Source organism: Trachypithecus francoisi, unplaced genomic scaffold, assembly GCF_009764315.1.
Source record: "Trachypithecus francoisi isolate TF-2019V2 unplaced genomic scaffold, Tfra_2.0 Lachesis_group16, whole genome shotgun sequence".
NCBI lineage: Eukaryota > Metazoa > Chordata > Mammalia > Primates > Cercopithecidae > Trachypithecus > Trachypithecus francoisi.
Genome location: NW_022681461.1, coordinates 64666695 through 64694666, shown reverse-complemented (window position 1 = coordinate 64694666; position 27972 = coordinate 64666695). Strand labels below are relative to the sequence as shown.

At 49.9% G+C, this 27972-nt stretch overlaps 1 protein-coding gene across 3 annotated transcripts; it reads right to left on the bottom strand.

Moving 5' to 3' along the window:
• Nucleotides 1-261: 261 nt before the first annotated feature.
• On the bottom strand, nucleotides 262-25764 carry TRAF1 (TNF receptor associated factor 1). 3 transcript variants are annotated; one of them, XM_033237620.1, is made up of 9 exons: nucleotides 25635-25764; nucleotides 22642-22780; nucleotides 22030-22392; nucleotides 19815-19902; nucleotides 10268-10333; nucleotides 9353-9763; nucleotides 7350-7527; nucleotides 5319-5467; nucleotides 262-2168 (listed from the first exon to the last, which is right to left on the bottom strand). In XM_033237620.1, the coding sequence occupies exons 3-9, from the start codon at nucleotides 22167-22169 to the stop codon at nucleotides 1950-1952; spliced, it is 1251 nt and encodes a 416-aa protein (XP_033093511.1). In that variant the 5' UTR covers nucleotides 22170-22392; nucleotides 22642-22780; nucleotides 25635-25764; the 3' UTR covers nucleotides 262-1949. The 3 variants fall into 3 exon arrangements, with proteins under 3 accessions (XP_033093511.1, XP_033093509.1, XP_033093510.1); XM_033237618.1 differs by lacking the exon at nucleotides 25635-25764 and adding an exon at nucleotides 24551-25286; XM_033237619.1 differs by lacking the exon at nucleotides 25635-25764 and adding an exon at nucleotides 24952-25286.
• Nucleotides 25765-27972: the final 2208 nt, after the last annotated feature.

Genomic DNA, 27972 nt, shown 5'->3' with positions numbered 1-27972 from the left:
GAAACCTGAACGTCTTCCTGTTGCCAACTGAAGCAGTCCTCACCCTGCACATTAGAACCCCCTGCAGAGACTTCATCCTGATGCTCAGGCCTTACCACTTACGGGGGTGAGATTCTGTCGCTGGTGTTTTAAAAAAATCTCCCCAGCACCTTTGGGAACTGCTGGGGGTGGGGGACCTACTGAATCCACCCAATGAAACAGTGGCTTTGCCTGCATCTTGTCTCCCCGACCCTTGAATCACCTATAAAAGATGCGATGATACACTTAACATAGAGCTTTGTTGGAAGAGAAACCATTCAATCATTCAGCATCTTAAATTATCGTCTCATCCTGCTTTCAATAGGCCCAGGGGTTTCCAGGAGGTGCTTTCCCAGGGAGGGGGAGGGGCACTGCTGCATCTGATGCTGTCTACACTCCAGTTCATCTGACCCTTCTGCCTCCCTCCTCCATCCTGCCACACAGACCCTACCCTCGGCCAAGACTGCTTCCCATTTTCAAGTCGGTACGCTTCCCTTTTCCCCATCCTCTGCATTTCAAAATATTCTCAGGCTGAGTTTAAATGCCACTTCTTCCCTGAAGCCTTCCCTCCTTCACCCACTGGGATTCTGTGCTTTCTCTAATCTTCTCTTACTCTGTCATAATGATCCTATGTGCTCATTTCCTCCACTGAACTAAGGGTTTCTTGAGGCCAGAGTGCACATCTTGCCTTTCTCCCTTCAATGTCGAACACAGTTAACAGATCTAGGTGTCAATGAAACTTTGCTGAAAGAATGGCAGCATCTCATGCTCTTTGAAGAGGGTATGTATCTCTTGCCATCAGAAATAGACAATCAAAAGTGTAGAGTAACAACTGTTTCTCATCGGGGGCTTGTTCTACAAACCCCCCTTGAGCTCAACACTCGGTGAATAGGGATCCAGAGGTTATTGCTAGGACATCAGTTTCAGGGCCTAGACCCGTCACTCGCTAGGCCAGACCTTCATGTGTGACGTCCAGCTGCCAGCGGGAAGAAGTCAGTCTCCACTGCCTCCACAGTCTCTGCTGCCACACTGTCACAGGTGGAAACAAGAAAAAGCAGCCCCAGAATGTTTGCTGCCATTGTGCATGGACGATGTCATTGCACATAAAAGCACTAGTGCTCCATTATTGTGATTGGGGGCTGGGTGTGCTCCTGCGTGTTGGGGAAGCTGAGCGCCAGGCCCAGGGTGGCAGGTGCCCTGCGGGCCAGGTGAGTCCAGCAGGGGTTATTGAAGGTGAGTGAGGAGCCAGGAGGGCAGGAAACTCCTGAATGTTTCCAGAAACCCTGTAGCTCTAGGACTTGCCTGGGCCAGGAGGCCTAGAATTAGAGACTTTCTGGGCTGGAAGGAATCTTAAAAGTCTTCAAATGCAACCCCCAATTTGAAGTCTCAGTAGAGCCCTCTGGGTTTGCTTGTTCACCTCCAGTGATGGGGGACTCAGTCCAGGCCTGGACAGACTGCATTCACACTGGCACCCCATCCCTTCCACCTGGTCCTGTTTCTGACCCTGGACAAAAAGGGCAGGCCTGTGTCCAGGTCTCTCTGGTGGCCCTGCAGAGATCTTCCCAACTTGAGAGCTTCTTTGCTTGGGTCCTACGGTTCCAGACCTGGTTCCATTTTCTTCCCATCTTGGTGACAGTCCACCTCAACATTCAGGGCCAGAGTGGCTCCCTGGCCTCCGGGTGTTGCATTGTCCGTGCAGAGGGGAACAGCTCTGCCTGTCTCCTTCTGGACCCTTTGCCTTTGTGGGCCCAGCCCACGTCCTGCCATCCTAACCCTATGGCCAGCCCAAAGTCGACCCCTCAGTCTTGCTCGGATCGTGCCAACCTTCACCCATCTTTGTGCCCTGGGGTCTTGGGTGCCAAGGGCAGGGCATCACAGTCCTCTGGCCAGCTCCCGTCTGAGTTGGAGCTCCCTTAGGAGCCCCGCCCACCCTAAGTGCTGGTCTCCACGATGCACTTGAGGAACATCGTGTCGTCCTTCACATAGGCATGCTTGGGTGACTGCAGTTTGTTGAGGGGGAAGAAGAGTGGGCAGCCACTGGCCACGTTGGTTTCACTCTGGGGCCTCTGGAAGGACGCCGAGCTTAGGTCAGGCCGGAAGGCATCAATGGCGTGCTCACGGTTGTTCTGGTCCAGCAGCATGAAGGTGACCTGCAGGGAAGGGACAGATGGGAGATCAGGCCCTATATTAGCAGCACAGCTTGGAGGCCCAGGCTTGGGCTCAGAGCTGTGCTCCACACCTACTGCCTGTGCAGCCCCTCGGACCCTTGGCTCATTTGGATTAGGAGTCAGAGAAGCCAGGAAAGGAGTGCACCTGGCATATGGCCAGACCCAGGGAGCCGGCAGCACCTGGTATTCTGAGCACACTTCAGAGGCTGTTCCCTGCTGAGGATCAGATGTTCCTTCCATCCAGCAGGAAGCAGGGAAAGGTTCTGATGCCCCAGTCAAGTCTGATTGGCTGTTAGGGGCAAAAGGTGTGACTGGAGCACTGACAAGGTAGGTGGAAGTAATAAGTTGTAACACCCCCTCTGGCTTGGAAAGTTTTGCTTCATCAACTACAGCTGGAACCTCCTGGGGCAAGGCAGAAGGGGCAGAACAGGGAGGTCTCCTACTGAGGGGCTGTCATCGATGTCCTGAGACATTTGTGGAGCTTCTGGTATACACAGCACAGACAGAGGTTCCCCTGAGAAGCTGACTGTCTAAAAGTGACACAAACCCTCTTCCCTGGCACGTGCCCCTGAAATGCCCATCAGGAAGTTGAATGGCTTCCCGTTGCCAACTGAAGCAGTCCTCACCCTGCACATTAGAACCCCCTGCGGAGACTTCATCCTGATGCTCAGGCCTTACCACTTATGGGGGTGAGATTCTGTCACTGGTGTTTTAAAAATTTCCCCAGCACTTTTGGGAACTGCCGGGGGTGGGGGACCTACTGACTCACACCCAGACCAAAGCGGCACACCCACCCTACCCCACCTGTTTCCCCACACCTGAGGTCTCTATTCTTGACACCCTCCACTCATGCAATGCTGCTGTTCACCCACAGGAAATGCCTATCCCCCAAATCTGTCTACAGGAATTGTGGGGTTTTGTTTGTTTGTTTGAGACAAAGTTTCACTCTTGTTGCCCAGCTGGAGCGCAATGGCACAATCTTGGCTCATGGCAACCTCTGCCTCCTGGGTTCAAGCGATTCTCCTGCCTCAGCCTCCCAAGTAACTGGGATTACAGGCATGCACCACCATGCCCAGCTAATTTTTTTTTTAGTAGAGACGGAGTTTCACCATGTTGGTCAGGCTGGTCTTGAACTCCTGGCATCAGGTGATCCACCCACCTCGGCGTCCCAAAGTGCCAGGATTACAGGCGTGCGCCACTGTACCCGGTGAAGAATTTTTAATCGATTGTATTTTTTAGAGCAGTTTTAGGTTCACAGCAAAATTGAGCAGAAAATACAGAGTTCCCATATACCTCCTGCCCCCACCCAATGCACAACCTCCCCGACTATCAGCGTCCCCTGCAGAGTGGTAGTTTTGTAACAGTTGATGAACCTGCATTGACACATCATCATCACCCAGAGTCCACGGTTTACACTGGCATTTACTCTTGGTCTTCACCTTCTATGGGTTTTGACAAATGCATAAGGACATGTATCCATCATAACAGTATCAAACAGAATAGTTTCACTGCTCCCAAAATCCCCTGTGCTCTATTCATCTCTCCTGGCCCCTACTCTTGGACAACCACTGATCTTACTGTCTCCATAGCTTTTGTTTTTGTTTTTGTTTTTGAGACTGAGTCTCACTCTGTCCCCCAGGCTGGAGTGCAGTGGCGCGATCTCGGCTCACTACAACCTCCACCTCCTGAGTTCAAGCGATTCTCGTGCCTCAGCCTCCAGAGTAGATGAGATTACAGGCACACAGCACAATGCCCAGCTAATTTTTGTACTTTTTGTAGAGACAGGGTTTGTTATATTCCCCAGGCTGGTCTCGAACTCCTGGGCTCAAGCACTCCACCTGCCTCGGCCTCCCAAAGTGCTGATATTACAGGCGAGAGCCACCGCGCCCGGCCTGTCTTCATAGCTTTGCCTTTTCCAGAATGTCATATAGTCAGAAGCATTCAGAACGCAGTCTTTTCACATTGACTTCTTTTTCTTAGTAATATGTGTTTAAGGTTCCTCCCTGTATTTTCATGGCTTGATAGCTCTCTTCTTTTTAGCACCGAATAATATTCCACTGTCTGGATGCACTACAGTTTATTTATCCATCCACCTACTGAAGGACATCTTGGTTGCTTCCAAGTTTTGGCAATTATAACTAAAGTTGCTATAAACATCCTTGGGTGGTTTTTCTGTGAACATAGTTTTCAGCTCCTCTAAGTAAACTCCTTTGAGTCCAAGGAGAGCAACTGGCTATATTGTTTGGTATGAGTATCTTTGGTTTTGTAAGATACTGCTAAACTGTCTTTCCAAGTGGCTGTACCATTTTGCATTCCTACCAGAAGTGAGTGAGAGTTCCTGTTGCTCCACATCCTCGTCAGCATTTGGTACTGTCAGTGTTCCAGATTTTGGCAATTCTAGTATATATTAATACGTAGTGGTACCTGCTTCCTTCCTTTTTCCTGAAAATTCTGCTAGTTCAGGCTAGCCTCACGGCACCTCCTCCCAGAAGTTTTCCTTATTTACCCCATGATGTGAAGGGGGAAGAAGAGTGGGCAGCCACTGGCCATTCATTCCGTCCCTCCCTTCCTTTTTCCCTTCCTTCCTTTCTTCCTTCCCTTCCTCTATTTCTCTCCCCCTCTCTCTCTCTCTTTGAGGCAAGGTCTCACTCTGTCACCCAAGCTAGAGTGCAGTGGCAAGGTTATGGCACACTGCAGCCTCAACCTCCCAGGCTCAAGCAATCCTCCCACCTAAGCCTCCCAAGTAGCTGGGACTACAGGCATGTGCCACTACGCCCAGCTAATGGTTTTTATTTTTAGCAGAGATGAAGTCTTGCCATGTCTCCTGAGCTCAAGCAATCCTCCCACCTCAGTCTCTCAAAGTGCTGGGATTACAGATGTGGGGCACTGCACCTGGCCATGAATTTTATTTCTATATAACCTTTGGGAAGATTCCAGACATTTTAGCTCCTGGACTCATGGAACTGGAGGGAGCCCTAGTTACTAGATCTGATTGTTTTATAAAAAGGGAAACTGATAACACAGCGAGGGTGGGGGACTTGCCAGGTCACATGGCCAATTCATTGCCAAATCAGGACTAGGACTCAGGCTTCCATGCTCCCCACCTTGCCCCCATCACCTCCACGCCCATACCTTGTTCCGGAAAGGCCACGGCAGCAACGCATCATACTCCCCTCTCATGATCACGATGAAAAGCGACAGGTGGGTCCTCTTTCCAGTGCCATCTCCATTCAGGTACAGCCGCAGGCATAACTTGTAGCCATACTTGCCAGTGTAGAAGGCTGAAATGCAGAAGCCACAGGCAGCTGGGAAGTGCGGGACTTTGCAGATGTGGGACTGGGATCCAGCGGTCAGGCATGCCCAAGGTCAGTGGCTCAAAACCATGAAAGATGGGGTTAGAGCCCGGCATTCTTCTCGAGTAGGGTGTCAGAGAGGAATGGGCTCTTGGGGGTTATCTAGCTGTTTGTCAGCTGGCCATCCAAGTCATACACTGCCGGGCTCCACCCTCAGAGTTTCTTACTCGGTAACCCTGGGGTGAGAACTGAGAGCTGGCACTTCCAGCAAGTTTGCAGGGGGTGCCAATGCTGCTGGTCCTAGAACCACACTCTGAGAATCACTGATCTAACCAACCTATGTTTTACAGTCTGGAAACCAAGCTGAGAAAAAGACAGTGGCCGGTTACCATCTCACAGTGTGTTGGGGACCCAGCAAGAATGAGGGGCCAGGCTTCCTGCCTCCCAGCACCAGTTTCTTTCTGCTGCCTACGCCAACTGGTTGGGGTCCCCTGGAGGCTGGGGGTACATGGGGTTACTCACAATTCTGCCAGCCATTCTCAGGTGGCAAAACCCTTTGAGGGCTGAATCATCCCTAGTGAAGATGCACAGAAACCCCCTGGGCAGCTAAAGGGGCATGTCCTCTGGCAGAGCGCCCTTCTGGGAGAGGTTGACTGGGGACATGAATTGGGGGCAGGAAGGAAGGGGGTGGAGGGGGCACAGGCTGGCAGTCTGACTCATCTCTGCCCATTACGTTTTGGTAGAACAGGAAGCTCGAGGTACTGCTTGCTTTTTCCCTCTTTAAAAAGAATCGAGGGAAAAAGGTCTACAAGTAGGGCTCGAGACCGCCCCATGAAGAGAGCTGTCCCAACACAGCAGGATGAGTGCTGCTCCTGCAGGAAAGGGGTCCCAGCCCTGCTCTAGGAGTGTGACACACTCCGCTGCCTCATTAAAAAATTATTTTGAGAGAGTCTTGCTTTGTTGCCCAGACCAGAGTGCAGTGGCACCATCATAGCTCACTGCAGACTCAAACTTCTTAAGCCATCCTCCTACCTCAGCCTCTCAAGTAGCTAGGACCACAGGTGCAGGCCACCATGCCTGGCTAATTAAAACATTTTTTTGTGGAGATGGGATCTTGTTATGTTGCCCAGGCTGGTCTTGAACTCCTGGCCTCAAATGATCCTCTTGCCTCAGCCTCCCAAAGTGTTAGGATTATAGACATGAGCCACTGAGCCCAGTCTGCTGCCTCATTTTTGCCCAAATATATGCATTGTTATATTAACAGATATCATTTAGTTAACAGAAACACTTGCCAAGTAATTACTTTATGCAAGACATTGTGCCAAGTCCAGGGGCCCCAGAAATGAGTAAGAAATGAGTAAGACACTCATTCACATGCTAACTGCAATCGTACACAAGTGCATGTGTCTTACTCAGTTCTCTAATCTTATTTCAGACTGTTGGCTCTCTGAGGCCAGGGGTCCCACGGTATTCACTTGTGAAAATCATCATTCACATCCATCTCGTCTGCACACACTGTGGCCCACAGCACACTTTCCTTCACATCCCAAACCCATGAAGTGGGTAACAGTTTTGATTCCTATTTGCAGAATGGGACTGACATTCAGGGAGGAGAAAGGGCCTGAATGTCAGTCAGCCTGGGCCACTGCTGTGTGTGGCTGTGAGCCACAGGGCAGAGCATGGTTCGCCCACCAACCTCAAGGTCCCAGCACCCAGCATGGTTCCCGGCTGTGGCGAGTGGCCTGAAAGGGCACTGGCCTAAACTGGACACAGCATGGCTGTCACAGAGCTGGCTGTTTTCACTGCTTGCTTCCTGGGTCCTGTGGGGCCTATTTCCCAAGAAGATCTCTGTGCCTCTGGGAGGTGTTACCTGGGGAGAAGAGGCTGACGGTCCTGCCACAGGCCGACTCATGGCACCGCCTGGTGACGTTGGTGATCTTCCACAGGAAGGTGCCATCGAAGGAGGCCTCCTCCAGGAGGCGCAAGCTCTGCTCCAGCTTGCCCAGGGCCTGGTCTTTCTGGGCTAGGGTCTGCTGCAGCTCCACCACCTGTAGGGAAGACTGTTCAGCCAGGAACACCAAAACCTGGCTTGGGGATGGGATGGGAACGGCGGGATGTGGAGATTGATCTGCCCCAAAGGTGCTTTCCTGACCACGCCTCACTCAGGCCTGTGTCTGCATCTGAATGTGCTGCCCTCTGCCTGGGCTTCCTTTTCCTCATCCACCAGGAATCCAGCTCATATGACCCCTCATCTGGGAAGCCTTCAACCACTATCCTAGCTCAGTTGCTCTGTTTCAATATGTTCTTACAGAGCCCTTACAATGATTTTATGACACATACTTTTCTGCCTTACCTACCAGATGGTCTCCTCCACTGAAAGCTGGGCCCATGCTCATTTTGTCTTTGTGCCTGTGCCTTGCATAGTGCCTGGTATGTAAAAGTAGAGCTGGGAAGTTTGTGGGTGAAATGAGGATATAATTGTGGCTTTCAGGGAGGCTGTCTTTTAACTGGAGCAAGAGTTACATAAATAAAGGCCAAAGCCTCAGCCACTCCAACTCAGAGCCTGGCCCTTCTAATAGCTTTCCCCAATAAAGTGGAAAGAATACAAATTTATTCTTGGGTGTACTCAGGTAGGGAAGCCATGAATGGAAGTGAGCATCCTTAGAGAAAATTTAATCGTTAACTTTACTGATGGGGAAGGTCCTGAGAGGGAAAGTGACTTGCTCAGACCCACAGGGCAGGTGACTCTGAGTACCTGCTGTCATGGTAACTGTGAATGATGAGGCAGATAATGGTAATGGTGAAGCAGGAACTAAAACCCAGGCCTAACTCAATATGAGCAATGATGTAACGTTACTGCAAAAGAAGCAATATTAGAATGGTGATTGGCTACATTAAGAAAAGTATAGGCCAGGCGCGGTGGCTCATGCCTGTAATCCTAGCACTTTGGGAGACTGAGCAGGGTGGATGACGAGGTCAGGAATTTGAGACCAGCCTGACCAACATGGTGAAACCCCATCTCTACTAAAAATACAAAATATTTAGCTGGGTGTGGTGGCATGAGCCTGTAATCCCAGCTACTCAGGAAGCTGAGGCAGGAGAATTACTTGAATCTGGGAGTGGAGGTTGCAGTGAGCCAAGACTGTGCCACTGCACTCCAGCCTGGGCGACAGAGCGACACTCTGTGTCAAAAAAAAAAAAAAAAAAAAAAAAAAAAAAAAAAAGAAAGAAAAAAGAAAGAAAAGAAAGAAAAGTATAAGCTCTAGAATAAGGGAGAAGACAGCCCTGTTGGACCAAGAACTGTGGCTAAGTGGATTATCTGGAGTCAGCCTGGGACCACACTCCAAGCATACTTCTGTATGCTTCTTTGGAGACTGAGCCAGATCATAGGAGGGCAATGTGAAGCAGCATGCTCTGAGGAAAAGGTGAAGGCGCCGAGGCTTTTAGCCTGAAAAGCAAAGCACTCAGGTAGGACAGAATCCGACTGTCCATCCCTGAAGGGCTGTCATGGGGACTAGAAGGTGGATTTGTCTTGTGGGCTCTGAGGGCCAGGGCCAAGAACAATGCAGGGAACAGAGAGGCTGATTTAGCTTAGTATAAGGAAGAGTGGAATATGTCCTGCACTGGGTTGAGCTGCTCGGGGAGGTGGTGTCTTATCACAAAGGAACCGAAGCACTGGATGGGAGGCTGTGACCTTGACTACAGCTTCCAACTCAGCATTCTTCCTGGAAGGGTGTGGGATAAAGGGGAGATATGTTTTGAGGGAGTGACTGCTCTAAGCAGGATGAATGATTAGTAGGAAGCCTGTCTGCTGCTCTGGAGACAGGATGGGGCTCAGCCGGGCTTGAAGGCAAACTTGCCTCCCACACTCACCCTCTGCTCCAAGCTCAGGATGCGCTCACGGTCCAGCTGGCTCTGGTGAATGGAGGTGGCCAGGGCCAGGTGGGAGGCCTCCACCTCCTTGTTGAGGACAGCAACAATGTTCTCAAACACACGCAGCTTCCCTTCCAGCTCAGCCAGAAGCTTCTCCTTCATGAAGTGCTGCAGGGCCAGCTCCTCCTGGCTCTCGGAGCAGGGTGCCCGGTAGCAGTCGACCTCCAGGTCCCCCGCCACTTCCACAGCTGCCTGCAGCTGCAGGTCTGACAGGTTCTGCTCCAGGGCCATGGGCCCAGACTCCAGGCCAGAGCCCAGCCGGGTCTTCCACTGTTTCATGAACCCCAACAGCAGGTTTAGGTGGGAGGTCTGGGAGGTGACCTCATGCTCTTGCACGGACTGTGGGCTTCCCTGACAAGAGAGTGGGGCTGATTAGTGAAAACAGAGGTGGAGTGAAGACAGGAGAGCAGTGGAGTGCCCTGCTATCAAAGGTCACCAAGGAAAGTCAGATTCATTCACCCAGCAAAGAGGAGTGGATTTCTGTACAGTGGGAGGGATTCAGAGGAAGACCCTGGCATCAGACATGCCCACGATGAGCCACATGCATTGCAGCTTCTAATTCTGCCCTGCCCTGGAGCGCAAGGATGATTCAGGACCATGGAGAGGGGCGGCAGAGGTGGGGGTCGTTTTAGTGATGTTCTGCGGATGCTTAGGTGAGACAATAAGAAGAACCTCCCTGAGTACTATGATGACTTAATAGTAGGCTCTGATGCTTGGGAAAGTCATTAGTACAAGAGACATCTGGAAGATGAGTGGACTGATGTTACAGGAAAATTCTGGAGGGGCTGCAGTGGGGGGACCTGGAGGTCTGGAACTGCAGTGGACAGATCTCCTTTCTCACACTCAGATGCTTACCTTGAAGGAGCAGCCGACACCTGCAAAGGGGCACCCAACTCCAGCCTCGGCCACCTCAGGATGAGCCTGGAAATAATAATCACATCACTGAATGTTATAGCAATCCCTGTGGCTACCCGGGGGTTCTCTTCAATGCACCAGGACCCACCAGGGTGTGGCTACCCGGGGGCTCTCTTCAATGCACCAGGATCCACCAGGGTAGGAGATGGCTTGGGCCACACGACTTTGCACATGCTGTTCCCTTTGGCTATCTCCTTTCCACCCTTCAAGCTTCTGCCCTTCCATGACCTTCCTTCAAAACAGGACCTAGGCCCCTACTGTGATCCTGGGCAGCACTGCTATTTCTCCTGTCAGGGCACAGTCCACACAGCTCCGTAATCATCACTCACTCTCTGGTTGCCCCAACTGGTCGGGGAGGCTCTGTGAGGGTCATGGCTGTGTTCCCAGTGCTGAGGGCAGTGCCTGGCGCAGCTGAGACACTCAGAACACACTGACTGCATGAGTAAATGCCTCCCTCCTCCTGAAGTCCATGGGGAATCTTGTAGTCACAATTCCCATCTGCGTCCCTCCTTGGCCATCTATCCTAGACTAAGTTGTGTCCATTCAGCAGAACTTTCCCTTTCAGATAATGTCCAGCCCGAGGGAAGTGACACAGGAAGTCTCAGTGCTATTACAATAGCAATTTGACCCCACTGTTAACCTATTTAGGTCTGAAGCATTTACCAAATGCTTTCAAGGCCGTAATTCTTCCTAGGGCTCCTCACAGCACGGTGGGGAAGAGAGGGTGGGTTTTTATTCCTATTTTACTGATGAAAAAACTGAGGCTCACAGAGGGGAAGGGATTTGCCCAAGGAGGCCGAGCTGGGAGGCAGCACAGCCCCAGGGCCCCTCCCACACACATCACTGCCTCTTAACAGGAGTCAGTCCAGGAGAGATGGGAGAAAAGGTTTTCCAAAACATATACAGTCATGCAACAGGAATATGTTCTGAGAAATGTGCCATCATTGTGTGAACATCATAGGATGTATTTACGCAAACCTGGATGGTATACCCTGCTACACACCGAAACTCAGTGACAGCCTATTGCCCCTAGGCTACAAACCTGTACAGCACGTGACTATACTGAATACTGTAGGCAACTGTTAACACTGTAAGTACATGTGTATCTAAATATATCTAAACATAGAAAAGGTACAGTAAGAATACAGTACTATACTCTTCTGGGACCATCGCTGTATATGTGGTCCGGTGTTGGGTGTTATATGGCACATGACTGTATCTTCATAAAGGCTTGTATCCAGAATATATAGAGAACTCTTACAATCTAATAATAAGAGACAAATGACCTAATAAAAAATGGGCAAGGCCAGACTCAGTGGCTCCACACCTATAATCCCAACACTTCGGGAGGCTGAGGCAAGAGGATGGCTTGAGGCCAGGAGTTCAAGACAGCCTGGGCAACATAGTGAGACCTCATCTCTACTTAAAAAATTTTTAAATTAGCCAGGCTTGGTGGCATACACCTATAGTCCCAGCTACTTGGGAGGCTGAGTTGGGAGGATCGCTTGAGCCCAGGGGTTCAAGGCTGCACTGAGCTATGATCACATCACTGTACTCCAGCCTGGGTAGCAGAGAAAGACCTTGTCTCTCTTAAAAAAAAAAAAAAAAAAGCAAAACAACGAACAAATACAATCTATGAAAGTATCTTATAAAGTTAAATCATACTTATAAAATAATTTACTTATAAACCATACTTATAAAGTTACCGTACAATGCACACATTTCACTCCTAGGAATTTACCTAAGAGAAAGTAAAACATATGTCTGCACAAAGGTGTGTACGTGAATGTTCATGGCAGCTTTGTTCAAAGCAACCCAAATGTGTCATCAACTGGTGAGCAGATAAACAAATTGGTCTATATATACTATAGAACAACCAAATGGAATTAAATACCAGCATAAACAATAACATGGATGAACCTCAAAAACATTGTGCTAAGTGAAAGAAGTCGAACACCAAAGACTACATACTACCTCTTTCCATTCTTAGGAGCTTCTAGCAAAGGCAAAACTAGAGTGACAGTAAGTAGATCAGTGGTTGCCTGGAGCTGTGGGTGGGGAGGGGATTGACTATGCAGGGACACAAAGCAGCTTTATCCCGTGCAGAAACGTTTGCTACTTGACTGTAGTGGCGGTCACGTGATTATTTATAGTCCTCAAACTGTATACTTCAAATGAGTGAGTTTTATTGCATATAAATAATATCTTGAGTCTATAAGCTCTTTGTTTATTTATTTATTTATTGAGAGAATAATCTCATGGAACCACGTGAAAGGGGATTTGGATGAAAGCAGGAGAGGACAGAGGTCTTTCGGACTGAGTAAATACAAAAAGCCACACTGTTATTATTCTTTAAAAGTAACATAAGCAGAGAGCTGTGGGCTTAATGAGTACAGTTGGTTTGGGACACAGACAGAACACAGCCCAGCAAAGGCCACCCTACCCCCGCCCCCACCCCCTAACTGCCCAGGGCTTCAGGGACAAGTTGTTCCCAACAAATAATAGAAAACAGATGTTTTATGGAAGGCAGGCAGAGGGCGGCCTTGGCAGGGAGACTGTGCTGGCTTCAGGAAGTCTGTGGTGATGAAACCTCCCTGAACATGTAGCTTTTGACATGTGAGAACAGTGGAGGGAAGATGCTACGTGTGGACCTGGCTCCTGGGTGAACACACTTCGGGAAGCCTCTCAGGTCCCACCACTCCCTACAGGTCCATGATTCCAATCCTCTGTGGTTCTAAGGGTCAAAGCTTGGTGGGAGAGTCATAAAAGGGATAAGAAGGTGAAAATGATCGAGCTAAGAGTGAAATTCCAGACATCACCCCGCAGGTGGAGGGGATGTGTCTTTCAGCAGCGGAGCCGTCCTGGTGTTGTGTGAACAGCAAATGCCTGTTTCAGGAAGTGAAATGCTATTCAGACGTAGGGACATCCTTTTGTGATGTGTGCCCAGATGTGGACTGTGATGCGCCTTGAATGGTTGCTGCAGAAAGGGGCAGGGGTGACTTGAGAGGGTTTCGGAGGCTTCTCTGTCATCATTATTCATTCCTTAGAGTGCACGCAAGTTCAGGGTGTGGCCTCTGGAGCCAGCCTTTTGGGGGTTCAGAGCTTGTTTCTGTCACTTCACATACTAGCTTTGTGGCCCTGGGATAGTTATTAACTCCTCTGTCCTGCAGTTTCCTCATCTGCAAAATGGGGATAATAATAATACCCCCCTTACAGGGTTATTGTGAGGATTAAATGAGAAATATATGTAAGCACTGGTATTAGTTACCTATTACTGCTGTAACAAAATATCACAAACTTAATGGCTTAAAACAACACAGCTTTATTATCGTACAGTTCTGGAGGCCAAGGGTCCTAACATGGAAACGTCAGCAGGACTGCGTTGCTCCTGGAGGCCCAAGGGGAGGATGGCTTCCTCCCTTCCCCAGCTTCTCAGGGCTTCCTGCACTCCTTGGCTTCTGGTCCCTTCCTCCATCTTCAAAGCCAGCAGTGGAGCATCTCCCCATCTCTCTGACTCTCCTCTCCCTCTTCTGAGGACCGTTGGGCCGCCTGGATAATCCAGGGTCACCTCCCCATCTCAGAATCCTTCATTTAATCATGTCTGCAGAGTCTATTTCGCTATTGTTATAGGCTCAGCACCCGCCACCCAAATCATATGTTGAAGTCCTAACCCCTAGTATCTCAGAATATGGAGACAGGGCCTCTAAAGAGCTAATTAAATTAAAATGAAGTCATTGGGGGCGGGCCCTAATGCAATGTGACTGGCATCCTTTTAAGAAGGGGAAATTTGGAGAAGGACCACATGAAGACATAGGGAGGGGACAGCCATGTCAAGGCAGGGAGAGAGGCCTTGGAGGAAAACACTCGCCAATACCGTGCCTCGAACTTCTGATCTCCAGAACTGCGAGGAAATACATTTCTGTTGTTTACACCACCCAGTCTGTGCACTTTGTTATGGCAGCCCTGGCAAATGCACAGAGCCATGTGAGGTCACATACTCACAGGTCCTGGGGATTCACGTGGGGACATCTTTGGAGGACATTATTCTGCCTAACACAGTGTTCAATAAATATGAGCCATTATTAGTAATAATAATTATTAGTATTGAAATTATTCAGTACTACTACTGAATACTTGTTGAATACTACTAGTATTAATAACTCTAAGAATACTAATTGTAGTAATATTAATACTATTACTACTAACTACTACTAATACTATTACTATTACAAATACTATTATTAGTATTACTACTAATTAGTATTCTTATTCCTATGGATTAAGCACACTGCCCCTGGGACATCCCCAGTCCCAGTTCTCCAGTGGCTGTCATATACATGTATCTCATTTAATCCTCACATCATAAACTCTTAACAACGAATTCTCTAAAATTCCATTTTCCCACTGGATTTCCTCAAGGCGGTGAGGAATATCCCTAAATGAACAGGACCAAAACGTGTTTGAATGTTGTCCCATAGGATCCCCGTGACAATCCTCTGAGGCAGGTGGGGCTGGATTAGTGTCACCTTAATACCAGCAGAAACAGGGGGAATAGCTTAAGGTCACGCTGAGCTTGTGAGTGGAGGAGGTGGGTGCACCTGTGTGTTCTCCCCCATAGTTGTAAGCCTCTGCAAGGGCTCACTGCTCTCCTGGCACTCATGTAGACACTGTCCCATCAGATCCTCACAGCCATGATGGGGAGGCTGGGGCTTTGAGGTTCTGCTTCCCTCGGGTAGGTGGAGAAGCTGAAGCCCAGGGATGATCAGTGACTTGTAGGAGGCAACGGGGCAGGTGAGGGCAGCCCAGGAGCCTGGAGTCCATGTGCAGGCTCTGTCCTCCCCACCATAGTGTCCTTGCCTGGGGTGGCCTCATTCGAAGGCCAGGGACCAAGGAGACAGGAGAGGTAATCAGGAATCAGACTGCATTGCAGGAGAAGAACAGAGGATGTGTCCCGGGCCAAACCCATCTGGTGTCACAAGTGGCCCCTGTGTGAGTGGCCTCACTGCTTGCAAATTGCTAAAAATAAAGTGTGCAGTGGAATTTCCTCCAAGGAGGAGACAGAAACAGAGAAAACAGATTCCCAGCCCTGAGGGAACACTCGTTCTTCTGTCTGGGTCTGAGGAGTCTCTGCGTGTGTGGTGTTTCCGGTCACCCCGGCTACCCAGGCCCTTTGTGGTGGGGTCACAGTGGGCCCTAGCGGGAGGCCTCATTTGGAGACCTGGGGCCTCCGGGAATTTGACTGTTAAGAGGGTGCCGGGAGCATGAGTGCCACCTCTGCAGCACCTGCACAGAACAAAGAGGATCTGAGCAGGCCAGGCACTGCCTACCCCCACACTGGGCTGAGGTCAGAGATGCCCGGAGGGGCTGCTTTGGCTCAGGTCTCAGCTGGTGCTGAGGGGGTGCTCTACATGGGGAGCTCGGTCAGCCTGCCACTATCAGCCCGTTCCTGCCCTCCTCTGTAACTGGGCCAGTTTCGTCTCTGTCAGCCTCTGCTCAGCTCAACTGCCGCCTCCTCCAGGAAGCCCTGCCTGATTCTCCTGGTTGAAAGTAGTCTTGCCCATCCCTGTTTTTTCCATAGCACTTGGTGGACTCCTGCACTAAAGCCTGACTGTGTTATTTAAGCAGGTATGAAACATTTAGGGGAGGATTCCTTGTGTAGAGGCAGCATAGAGAAGATACCACCACCTCAGGAACCATGCGTTAGAGCCTAGCTTTGCCTCCCACTTGCTGTGTGACTTTGGTCCAGGCACACCTCCTCATGGAGCCTCAAAATATTACCTGTTGGTAAAATAGGGCTATCACCACCACCCACCACACAGAATGTCACAGGATCGGGGCGATTACGGATGAACACTGTCAAACTCAGAAGTGTAAGGTCTGGGGGTTTATTCCCAGGTATCACACTCCAAGGAACACAGATAAACAGAAGCACATTTACCCCAAATGCACAGAGACTGGCGAAAGACTGCTCAGTGTCTTTCCACGGAGGCAGGACTGACTCCGGGGACAGGGGGCTGAGTTGCCTTTTGTGACCTCAAGGGAGACAGACTTCAGCTCAGTACAAAGAAAGAGGAGAATGCTGCACCCGTCAGAGCGCCCCAGGTGGGTGCGGTTGTTTCACGGAGTAATGAGCTCTCTGCCATTGGAAGGACATGGAGCTACGTAGCAGGAATCCAGTACAGAACAGAAACTGGACTAGACAGCTTAAACTTCTGTCATTTTCTGACTCTAGAAAAATTAAGGCTTTACTGTGAGCTACTGGCATCAGATGTCAGCTTGCCTTTGACCTTCCTGAATGGGCCTCACGGGAAAGAGAGTGGGAGAAACTATCCCATTGCTGATCCTCAGCAGACAGGACTGAAGGTTTTTATCTCCCAGCCCCCCCGGCCGTCCCCTCCTTCACTGTCACTTCTACAGGAAGATCATGCGAGGCAAGTATCAAGTCTCTAACTAGGTCAACATTAATCCTTTAATATCCGCTTCTTATATCAGGTAATCAGTCCATGGCTCTGGGCACTTCTTCGGGAGATAATCATCTAATGAAGTCAGAGGCTGAGGACAAACTGATAAGCAGATGGTGTGGGAAGTGTTTGCAAGGAGGGCTGGTCCTCAGCCCTCTACCCTGCCTCCATTTCCCAGGTTGCCCTACATGTGCAGGCAAACTTAGGAATTACCACACATGCAAAGTGTTGACTTTTCATCAGCCATTTGCCTTTGTTCAAAAGTCCCCCAAAGTTCCCACTGGGGCAAAAGTCAGAGGAGTCCCTGGTCCTTCCCCTATGTGACTTTGTGTAGGTGATCAGACCATGATTACCGCCCCTCCCCACCCCAGCTTTTCACCAGGAGTCCATGACTCCACGAGGTGGGGAAGCCAGCAGGGAGGGGAGGGGGCTGCTGCCTCTCAGAGGTCTGCCTGCATTAAAGAAGCCTTCTTTGCTCGCAAATACAGGCAGCTTCCTCTCCCATCCTATAGCCTGTTAAGGTGCCTATAATTCTACCATGAATTATAGTCCCTTCATTTGGCTCAAGGCAGCAAGTTTCAAACTGTGCTCTGCAGGGCCCTAGGAGTCCCCAGAACCTCTTAGGGGCTGGGATAAGAGAAAGAAATGGGGCAATTAACAGGCCAGGGCTCCAGGCTCCCCCTCCATCAGAATGTTTCTACTTTCATCTGATTGAAAAAGATGAAAAAAAGCCATTGGATTAGGAGATATTAAAACATCTATGTGATCTAAGATTTACACAATAGATGTATACTAATTTTGTTAAGAGGAAAAAATAAAACAAGCTAAAAACAACAGTCCTAGAGCATTCAAGCAGGTAACGGCCTTTTGCAAGTGAGGCACAGTGGCCCACAGAGAGTTGAGGGTCTGCTTGTGTCTCACAGCCAATCCACCAGGAGCCAAACAGGGAGGCTCAGGGAGTTACTCCACGGAGCACTGTATCATATTAACTCTTACCATGTTGCAGAGTGTAAAGTTCCAAGAACATGCACTTGATCCTTACTCTTACTCCCTGAGGGCCTGCCGATGGAGAGGCTGCTGAGAAGCAGATGGGAGAGTGCTCAAAACCAGCTCTGGGTGGGAGAGGGAATTCCCCTGAACTCTCTGAATGAGAAGGACCAGCTCAGAGAAAGGAGAAGGAGGTGTGGGCACTCGCCTGCCTCTGGTCCAACGGTAGGGGGATAGCTGCCCTTCCAGCACTGCTATCATGGTCTCCTGGAAAGGCCTTGCAGAGCCGGCTTAACATCCTCATTTTACAGATGCAGACACAGGGCCTGGGAATTGCTGCCAGCCGAGCAGAGAATTATGCAGAACTACCCTTGGACATCAGGCTCCTGATCCCTGGGCAACAGTTTGCTGCAAGAAGAGGGCTTTGGCTGAAAGGAGCCAGGCACCTCACAGTGGAGGTAGAGAGGGTGGCTGAGCAAGGAGACTCCTCTGCAGGTCTCAGGGCCCCATGTGTAAGCAAGAGGATTTGATTTTGTGCAGTGACTCCTGCCTGTTTGGATTCGTGGACCAATATGAGTGTGTGTGTGTGTGGTTTTTTTTTTTTAAATTGAGACATTAACAAAGATATTGCCATCTTTTTAATTTTTCTTAGTAAAGGCTTTACCAAAAACTATCATCTATTATTACATCCTCTCATTTATATAGACATGCATAGGACAGACACAATCTCAGAGTAAAGGTTGGTTTTAGAAATGGAAAGAATTCAGTTTACATAAACTCATTTATAGAATTGCCTTATTTTTATCATTTTGTCATGAGCTGGTGGGAATAGATCAGTTCTGCATAGCACATGGGAACCTTTGAGCAGGACATGTAACCTATGAGGGTCCTTCCAGCTTGGGAGGGCCAGGGTTCTAATCTGCAGCTCCTGAAACTGTCTCTGGCCTATCACACTTCCAAATGTGTCTCTTATTCCTAGAAGCACAGTTTGGCAGAGCCCAAGAGATGAGCTGATAACGGTCTCTCCCTGCCTAAGGGCAAACAGAGGCAGACAGAACCATCTAGTTGAGGAGTTTGCTAACTTTTTTGTAAAGGGTTGGATAGTAAATATTTGGGCTATGAAGTCTTTGTTGCAAGTACTCAATTTTGTATAATTTTCATGTGTCTCAAATATCTTTTTTTGTTTTTTTTGAGACAGAGTCTCATTCTGCTACCCAGGCTGGAGTGTAATGGCACAATCATGGTTCACTGCAGCCTTGACTTCCCTGGGCTCAGGTGATTCTCCTACCTCAGCCTCCAGACTAACTGGGACTACTGGCACGTGCCACCAGGCCAGGCTAATTTTTATATTTTTTGTAAAGATGGGGTTTCACCATGTTGCCCAAGCTAGTATCAAACTCCTGGGCTCAAGCTCTTTGCCCACCTTGGACTCCCAAAGTATTAGAATTACAGGCATGTAATTCTATGTAATTCGAATTCTAACACTTCAGCATTACAGGCACATTTGTCATTTACCAAAGGGTTTATATTTGTCATTATAAGAACTTTTTTGATTATTATTGATTGGGCCTCATAACAATTCTGTGACGCAGAAAACATCTTCACAGACAAGCAAGCTGTGGCTGGAGAACATCAGCAGTGCACCGGGCCACACAGTGAGAGACTGGCCTCACAGCCTCAAGAATTACAGGTCATTACGCATGGCCTATCATTCTTCTGATCTTTTCAACCATTTGAAAATATAAAAACCACTCTTGGCTCATTGCTCAGGAGATGGGTCAGATGTGGCCCATGAACCGTAGTTTGTGGACCCCTGGTCTGGACTGTTCTCACCCTAAGTCTATTGCCAGGTGGCTTCAGGCAAGACACTTCACCACTGTGAACATCAGTCTCCTCACTCTTTATAAAGTGAATTCAATCTGGACTCGGGACTAGTTGGGAGGTGCCTGCCAGGGGCAGAGTGTGCAGCTGTCTACTTGGCCTCAACCTGGAAAAATCAAGACAACGGACAAATGCTTTTCCGTGATGTACCAACGTACCCTCTCCAGAGTTCGAAGACGGCTTCCTGGGCTTACAGACTGGAGGTCTTCCCCTCTGCATTTGGGGCAGATCTGATCCTCGCCGTTCCTGGGGAAACATGGACAAAGCCTTGGAGAGAGGCACTACAGTTCCCTGGACCATCCACTCTCCTGACAGCTCCAGAAGCCTCAAGTGTCAGCAGGTTGGGGATCGTGTATGTCCACAATCCCAGAGCCACAGTTCCCAAATTGCAAAAATGCCGAGCATCCCACGTTTTTTTAGTAATTTGCAGTGAGCTTCCTGGGCTGCCAAACCTGCCCTGACTGCACTGACCAGAAGCTATTACAGCCCTTACTTACCCCACTTAGTGTGAATATATACATATTTCATTGCAGAAACATTAATGTGCTTGATTACAGGGCACTGCCCCATTCCCTGCCAGAATTACATAATGCCCTGATTTGCTTTTCTAAAAAAATTCTGAATTACAAAACACATCTGATCTCAAGAGATTGCTGACATGTGACTATACTTGCTCTTCTCATTTGGTCCTCCATTTGGTTTTGGTCTCATATGTTTAGTAATTACAGAGGATCATGGCCTATTAGAACAAGAAAGGGCCTCAGAGAACATCTGGCCTGGAGGTTCTTAATCAGGAGTGGGTGTCAGATTCTAATGGGTAACACCTGGGTACCTGTGGATTTTTGTTTTGTTTTTTTGGGGTTTTTCTTTTTTGGAGACAGGTCTTACTCTGTCGCCCAGGCTGGAGTGCAGTGGCGTGATCTCGGCTCACTGCAACCTCTGCCTCCCAGGTTCAAGTGATTCTCATGCCTTAGCCTCCCGAGTAGCTGGGATTACTGGGATTACAGGTGTGCACCACCACGCCCAGCTAATTTTTGTATTTTTAGTAGAGACGAGGTTTCACCTTGTTGGCCAGGCTGGTCTCAAACTCCTGACCTCAAATGATCCTCCTGCCTCGGCCTGCCAAAGTGCTGGGATTACAGGTATGAGCCACTGCACTTGGCCAGCACCTGCGTTTTCACAAAGCTCCTGGTGTCTCTGACCTGCTACTGAGATAGCCCATTTTACAAAAGAGGGAATGAGGCCCCAGAGGGCATGTGGATTAGTCAAGGTAGAGTGAGTCAGGAGCACAGCTGAGTAGAAGTTCTTCAGGACTTAGGCCTCAGGCCTCGGCCCTCCAAATTCCAATCAGCTCCCTCCTCTGCCAGGTTTTGGAAGGAGGGAGAGGAGAAACCAGGAGACCCACCACCAGAGCCTGAGCTGAACCCTGACAATCAGCTTGATGGTAAAACCAGACAACCTCTGCTCCTCCACCCTCTGGTTGGCCTTTCCACGGTCACAGCCTCTCCTCGCTATTCTCACAGCCTCCTCCTTTGTCATCATGTTTGAACTTCTCACTTGCCTGATTCAGCTTTCCCACCTTCTTAAGCTGTAAAACCTCAAACAAAAGGTCATCACATGAGGCAGTTTAAGGGCATATTTGCCAGGAAACTGACCAAAGCTGACCTAATCTATTAGGTCTCAATGTCCTCATTTGTAAAATAGGATCATAATAGTATCCACCCCCTAAGCTGTGCTGAGGACCTGAGGGCAGAGCATTTGGCACACAGTAGGCGCATAATTGCTTAAAGAGGAAGGTTGATGATAGTACTGATGTCATGCCTTTCTGGGTTAATACTTTAAATATCATTAAATACAAAAATATATATCGATCTCTTTGTCCCCTCCAAAAGGGTTCCCAGCAAACAGTCTGAGGTGATGAGCAATGCTGTGGAAGGAGAGATATTCGTCTAACAGTTTGTCATTCACCAAGGGGTTTATATTTGTTACTATAAGAACTTTTGTGATTATTATGCATTGGGCTTCATTAATAATTCTGCTACGCAGAAAATAGCTTTACAGACAAGCAAGCTGCGGCTTAGGGACATTAGCAGTGCCCCAGGCCACACAGTGAGACTGGCCTCACAGCCTCGAGGCTCTCCTCGGTGTGATGGCTTTCCCCTGTGGGAGCTGACGCCTTTCTGTGGCTTACTCTCCTTCCACCATAGCCAGAGGGGCAGTGTCAGGGAGTGTGAGAAAAGGGTGTGGAAACTGAGGCCCAGACAGGAAAAGTCACCTGCTCGAAGTCACAGGCTCCTCTGCCCCTCACCTCCCATCAGGGGTACCTCCCTGGCACCCACTTTCTGCCCACCCTCCGCTCCTCCATCACCTCACCTCAGGTTCTCAGAGAGACAGCCTGTGCAGCAGAGAGCCCTAGGCTCCTTTGGGTCCTGGCAGACGGTGGGAGGGCACCCAAAGGGGAACTCATTCTCATCAGGGGCCAGGCGTGGGCTGCTGCCTGAGCTGGATGCCATCTCAGGGTCCCAGGCTGGCCAGAAGGCCTGTCTAAGTTCCTTCAGGACAGGGGACCAGCCCTGTGGAGTCCTGGCCTGGGCCTCACTCTCTGGTGAGTAGGAGCTCTGATGACTTTATCTTCTCTCTGGCTTGTGTGGTTCAACGTCACAGCTGAGTCACAGCAGGGATGGAGCAGGAATTACCCTTTGTGGTGATAAAAATCCCCTGGATGGTGACTGAAGGCTTTAGGAGTGTCCAGTCATTTTTTTTTTTTTTTTAGAGTGAGAAAAAGCAAGAGAGCAAGTCAGAGAAAATGACCCGTGTCACAGACTCTCAGAAAGCACAGTGAGAGTTCCCCTGGCTGAGAATCGCAGGCTGCTGCTGGCTTCCCCCACCTCCCTGGGCACATCGGAGGAGAAGGCCATAGCTGGCCCCTGGTCTGTGTTCCCTGGCACCTCTGAGCAGCCTGGAACTCTCAGTGGGGGTGCTCACCTTCCTGGTGGAAATCCCCAGGGTGTTGAAGGCAAGTCCAAAATTTCAAGTTCTAGGCACTTTTGCTCTGCTCTGTGTGGAGTGTCTGGATGATCTCAAAGAGAAGTCACTTCCTCACAGTGGGTTCTGATGACCCCATCTGTAAAAAAGAAGTCGCAACAGGTGGCCTCTAGGCTGTAAGATTCTAGGACCCTATCTTGCCTGGGACTGAGGCAACCAGAAGGAACAGGAAAGCCCTGATGAAATCCAAGGCCTTAGGACCACAGACTCCTCAGGGCCCTCCCTGCACCACCCCACTCAGGAAGTCATAGGTGGCTACATGCTCCGGTCAGGTGCCACCACTTTGCTGCCTCAAGGAGAACAAAGCACTAAACAACTACAAGATCACGGTAGCTGGTCTCAGCAGCCAAGTGGGACATAGATCCACGTTTGCAGGAAAAGTGCACCGTAGAAACGATGGCTCCTGGCATGTGTACTGTGGGCTGGGCAACAGTTTCCCTCCAAATCCTTACAGCAACCTGCAAGGAATTCTTCTGCAGCTGTATATAGGGTCAGAGAAGCAAGATGCCTGGTCCAAAGGCACACAGCCTCTGGTGGTGGAGCGGGATTCACTCCAGGGCTGTGGGGCCCCAAGCTCTGTGCGTATGATCTCTGATGGAGATCAGAGTACCCAGCTCTTGTCTCATCTATTAAATGGAGAAGACGATCCCTACACATCTTTCCATCGAGTTCGGCTGCTAGAGAGGTTTTGCAAACTTTCACATTGGTTTCAGATCATGGGTTTTGAGGTCAGACAGAGCTGAGTTGAAATCCTGGGTCCACCGCTTACTAACTGCGGGCCCTGGGACAAAGTCCTTAACTTCTCTGAAACTCAGATTCTGCATCTGTAAAATGGGACAATAATACCTATTTCACCCAACTGTTGTGATGACTAAATGAGATCGTGGATCAAAGTGTGGTGTGTAGCCCAAATGAAGTACTTGAAAGACTTTGACATTTGGCTCAGATGGTGACTACAGGTCTTCCAGCTCCTCAGAGAAAAGGATGAAAGTGGTACATTATGCTTACACTGTGTTTTCACATCTATCTACTGGAGCCTCACAGGTGGGCACTGCAGGTCATCGGACCTGAGATACATTAAACTGCCCACCTGCCCTGGTGTAACACCGGGGCTGCAACAGGCTGGTGGCAAAGAGGGCACGGCATCTTATAGCCACAGTGTACATCAGGACCTTCACCCCCATAGCAAACGACCTCCAGGCCTGCATCAAGACCATGAGAAGACACTCCCTTTAACTGTGTACCCCATAGGTGCAAACTTTCCAACAGCCCTACCTGTTCCCTCTTTCCCCTGGGGTTTGGGATAAAACAGACACCAAAGACTTCTCTCCCCATCTGTGGGTCCCTTCTCTCCCCTCCGGCTTCAATACCACCCTCTCTACCTGTTCATTCCCACGGGCATCAAAATGTGCCCAAGCTGCTCTAATAAGAAAAGGGAAAAAGAACTAGTACTACTTTTGGGTGCTGTGTTACGTAATTTTACAGACATCATCTCATCTAATTGTCACTCTATGAAGCAGGTATTGCCATCATCATCCCCATTTTAGAGATGAGAAAACCGAGGCACAGAGAGGCTAAGTGACTTGCTCAAGGTCTCACAGCTAGTGAGTGGGGACTCCTGAATCCAGAGCCAGTTCTCTAACCACGCATGCCTTTACAACACTCTATTTTCGTCTCCAATTTCTACATCTACCCTCTCCTCACTTAATGGTAGAACCCCTAGAAAAGATTGTCTATACAGGCACTTGGATCTCCAGGGAATCATCTCTCCAAGTGTATATGAATGTCGAGGACGTCAAATGCCCTGGGCCCTTCCCAGTCTCTATCCAACCAGCCCTTCTGCCAGCACCTGACCGGCTCTCAGCCCTTCCTTCCGGATTCCCTTCCTTTCCCCGGCTTCCCGCATCCTCTGGGGGGAATTCCCCCTGCGTCTCTGGTGGCTCCTTATTCGTCTCCTTGACCCCTTTCTCTTCCACACTGGGCCTCCATCGGCTCCATCCACGAGGAGTCTCTCTGTGCCGCGTGTCCCCATCTCCCACTCGTCCTTCGGGGCGCCCCTACACTAGACCCCACTCCCATGGGAAGTCTTCGTGGGCCCCATGATGAGGCTGGGCGCCCCGCTCTGTGATTTCTCGCGCCTGCCGGCGCCAGCACAGCCCCCGCCGCCCGGCTCTGCAGGCTGGGTTGCCCGTTTGACCCCCCAGCCCAGTCCGTGATCCCTCCCAGGGCGGGGGAGTGTCGCGTCGCCACCTCAACATATCCAGTTGCGAGCGCAGCGCTAGAAGCCAGGCAGCGCCGGTGCCCGCGGAAGGAGGAATGAGCCGCCGGGGGGCTGGGGCGCCTGCGGCTGGGCTGGGGGCAGTGAGTCCAGGGGCCGGCTCTGCAGCCGAGGTTCCACGTCCCCAGCTGCGCCCGGGGAGTCCCCGCTTCAGCGAGGGGGAGCTGGAGCCGGGCGTCCGGGACGAGGAAGGGGGCCGTGGAGCCGCCCTGCTGTCCTGGGGCAAGGGTGCAGGGCAGCCAATCTCGTCGCCGCCTCCGCCACCGCCTACCGGCGGCCCGGCCGGGAGCTTCCGGTGGAGTGTGGAGGACGCAGCCGCGCGGGCGGAAACCTGCAAGGCAGGGCCGGGGCGGGGGACTGCTGCTCCGCGGGCCGCCGCGGGCGGGGCGAGCGATCCCCATGCGGGGAAACTGAGTCCGAGGGCTGGGTCTGCGGCGCCACGAGCACTGTGCGCCCAGTTAACTGACACGCGTGCACGCCGCTCCTCCGCGTGCGGGGCTCCTGGCACCTACTGCAGCAACTGCGCGTATTTAGTGCTCAGTAAAATGCCCCCTGAAAAAACAAACACGAACCGGGAATTGGAGCCCCCACCCTGGTCCCCGGCCTGCCTGAGATCCGAGTAGTGAGGTGAAGAGCAGTAAAACCCAAGTCTTACCCTTCTTGGATTTCTCCAGAAGATCCTAGCACAGTGCCAGGCTCTCCCAAGCTTATTGGGTTGGAGCAATCAAGTGATAGTACTTGATAGTACTTGATCAAAGTGATAGTACTAAGTGGTTCCAGGCTCTGTGCTTTCACAAACTGAGTATTTTAAGGAACCGTTTCTGTTTTCGTCTAAACACACACACACACACACACACACACACACACACACACACAGCTAAATCCTTAAGAATATATTAATCAAAATAGTTACGGAACTTAGTGTTGGGGTAGAATTTTAGATTAAAAGCTACACAACCTTTATTTTTGCGAACTACCAATTTGACAAAGGCTCCTTCTCTGTCAGATGTCTTAACATTGTAGGACTGATGGTGGAGGGAGGGATGAGACTCCCCACCTTGTTGGTTTGGGTTTAACACCTCAAAAATCTCTTTATGTGTTAGGGTCCTTTTTTTTTTTTTTTTTTGAGATGGAGTTTCACTCTTGTCACCGAGGCTGGAGTGCAATGGCCCAATCTCGGCTCACTGCAACCTCTGCTTCCCGGGTTCAAGCGATTCTCCTGTCTCAGCCTCTTGAGTAGCTGGGATTACAGGTGCCCGCCACCACGCCCAGCTAATTTTTGTGTTTTTAGTACAGACGAAGGTCTCACCATGTTGGCTAGGCTGGTCTCGAACTCCTGACTTCAGGTGATCCACCCACCTCCACCTCTCAAAGTGCTGGGATTACAGGCGTGAGCCACCGCACCTGGCCTAGGGTCCCTTTTTATGGCCCGACTCTCAACTAGATTGTAAGTGCAGGGAACGATCTTTTACGTGTTTATTTTTTAACCTGGCATGCCTGTAAGTCTCTCACTTATTGGAGGCAGAGCTGCTGTCCTCCAACTTCCACTGGACAGGCGGAAGCTGTGGGACACAGGGTACCCTAGTCAAAGGGGGACCTCAGGGGTCCACCTGGGAGATGCTGCTTGTGGACAAGCAGAGGATCTCAGGGGCCTCTAAGAGAGAATGTCTGCAATCTATGGGAAGTTGACCAGATGTGGCCTCTGTGGGGCCTTTCGATTCTGGGGGAAAGGATTCAAAGAATTAAGTGTCTGAATTAAAAATTGATGGGCCAGGTGCGGTGGCTCACGCCTGTAATCCCAGCACTTTGGGAGGCCGAGGCGGGCGGATCACGAGGTCAGGAGTTTGAGACCAGCCTGGCTAACACGGTGAAACCCGTCTCTACTAAAAATACAAAAAATTAGCCGGGTATGGTGGCAGGCACCTGTAGTCCTAGCTACTCGGGAAGCTGAGGCAGGAGAATGGCGTGAACCCGGGAGGCGGAGCTTGCAGTGAGCCGAGATCGTGCCACTGCACTCCAGCCTGGGCGAGGGAGGGAGACTCCATCTCAAAAAAAAAAAAAAAAGAAAACATTGATGGACTCTGAGTCAATTAGTCTGATGGTTTTCCCATCATCAGAAAACATTTATTTATCTTTGACCTTGCCTTTTCCTGAGTGTTGTGAAGTTAGAAATAACAATTCTAGCAAAAATTTGGGAAGAAATCTGGAGTTATTTGTTGAAGGGAGTTTCTAAGTCTAGTGATTTTTCCCTAACTCAACAGATTTCCAGATTTTAAGAAAAGAAACAAAGCACCTCTGAAGTTATTTGAATTCTAGGCACCAAGCAATCCCTGGGGTTTTTCTAGTTGTTTATGGGACTGGTCACTTTGAAGGCGCAGTGGGGATTTCAATTTCTGATGGAAGTGCCAGTGACACTCATAGTCAGGGGACGTCGTTCAGGGGAAGAGCTTGACAGATGGATCCTTTGATAGGGACATGCTCTAAGATGCCAATGATGAGGAAGACATTGATACTAGCCAGCTCACTGCCTCTCTTTTTCATCTGTAGCTACCCATGTGTCCTGTTCTAAGAGACCAATTTTTCTGTGTGGCAATTCTTTCTTTCATGGACTCTGGAAACAAAGACTCTTCCAAAGGTGGGCACACTGCACAAGGGCCTTGTGAAGAAAAATTTCTCAAGGATTTGGGGCCTATAAAAGCCATTCTCCTCTGTCCCACCCACCCCTTCCTCTCTGCCCTAAGCCAGTGTAAGTGAAAAGAGCAGGCAGTCTGACCTCACTCTCTTCATGTGCCACATCCTGTTTTCAGATTAATGAGCTCATTTGCTGGAAATTTACCAAGGGAAATAGTTTAATTGTGGAAAGTACCAAAAACTTATCTGTAGTCATTCGGCTTCATTTGGGGGGCTCTTGAAACGGAGGGGCATCACCAGAGGACCTCTGAATGCTCAGGGAGCAGCAAGGCAACAGAAATTGAAAGCCGAGCCCAGTGAGG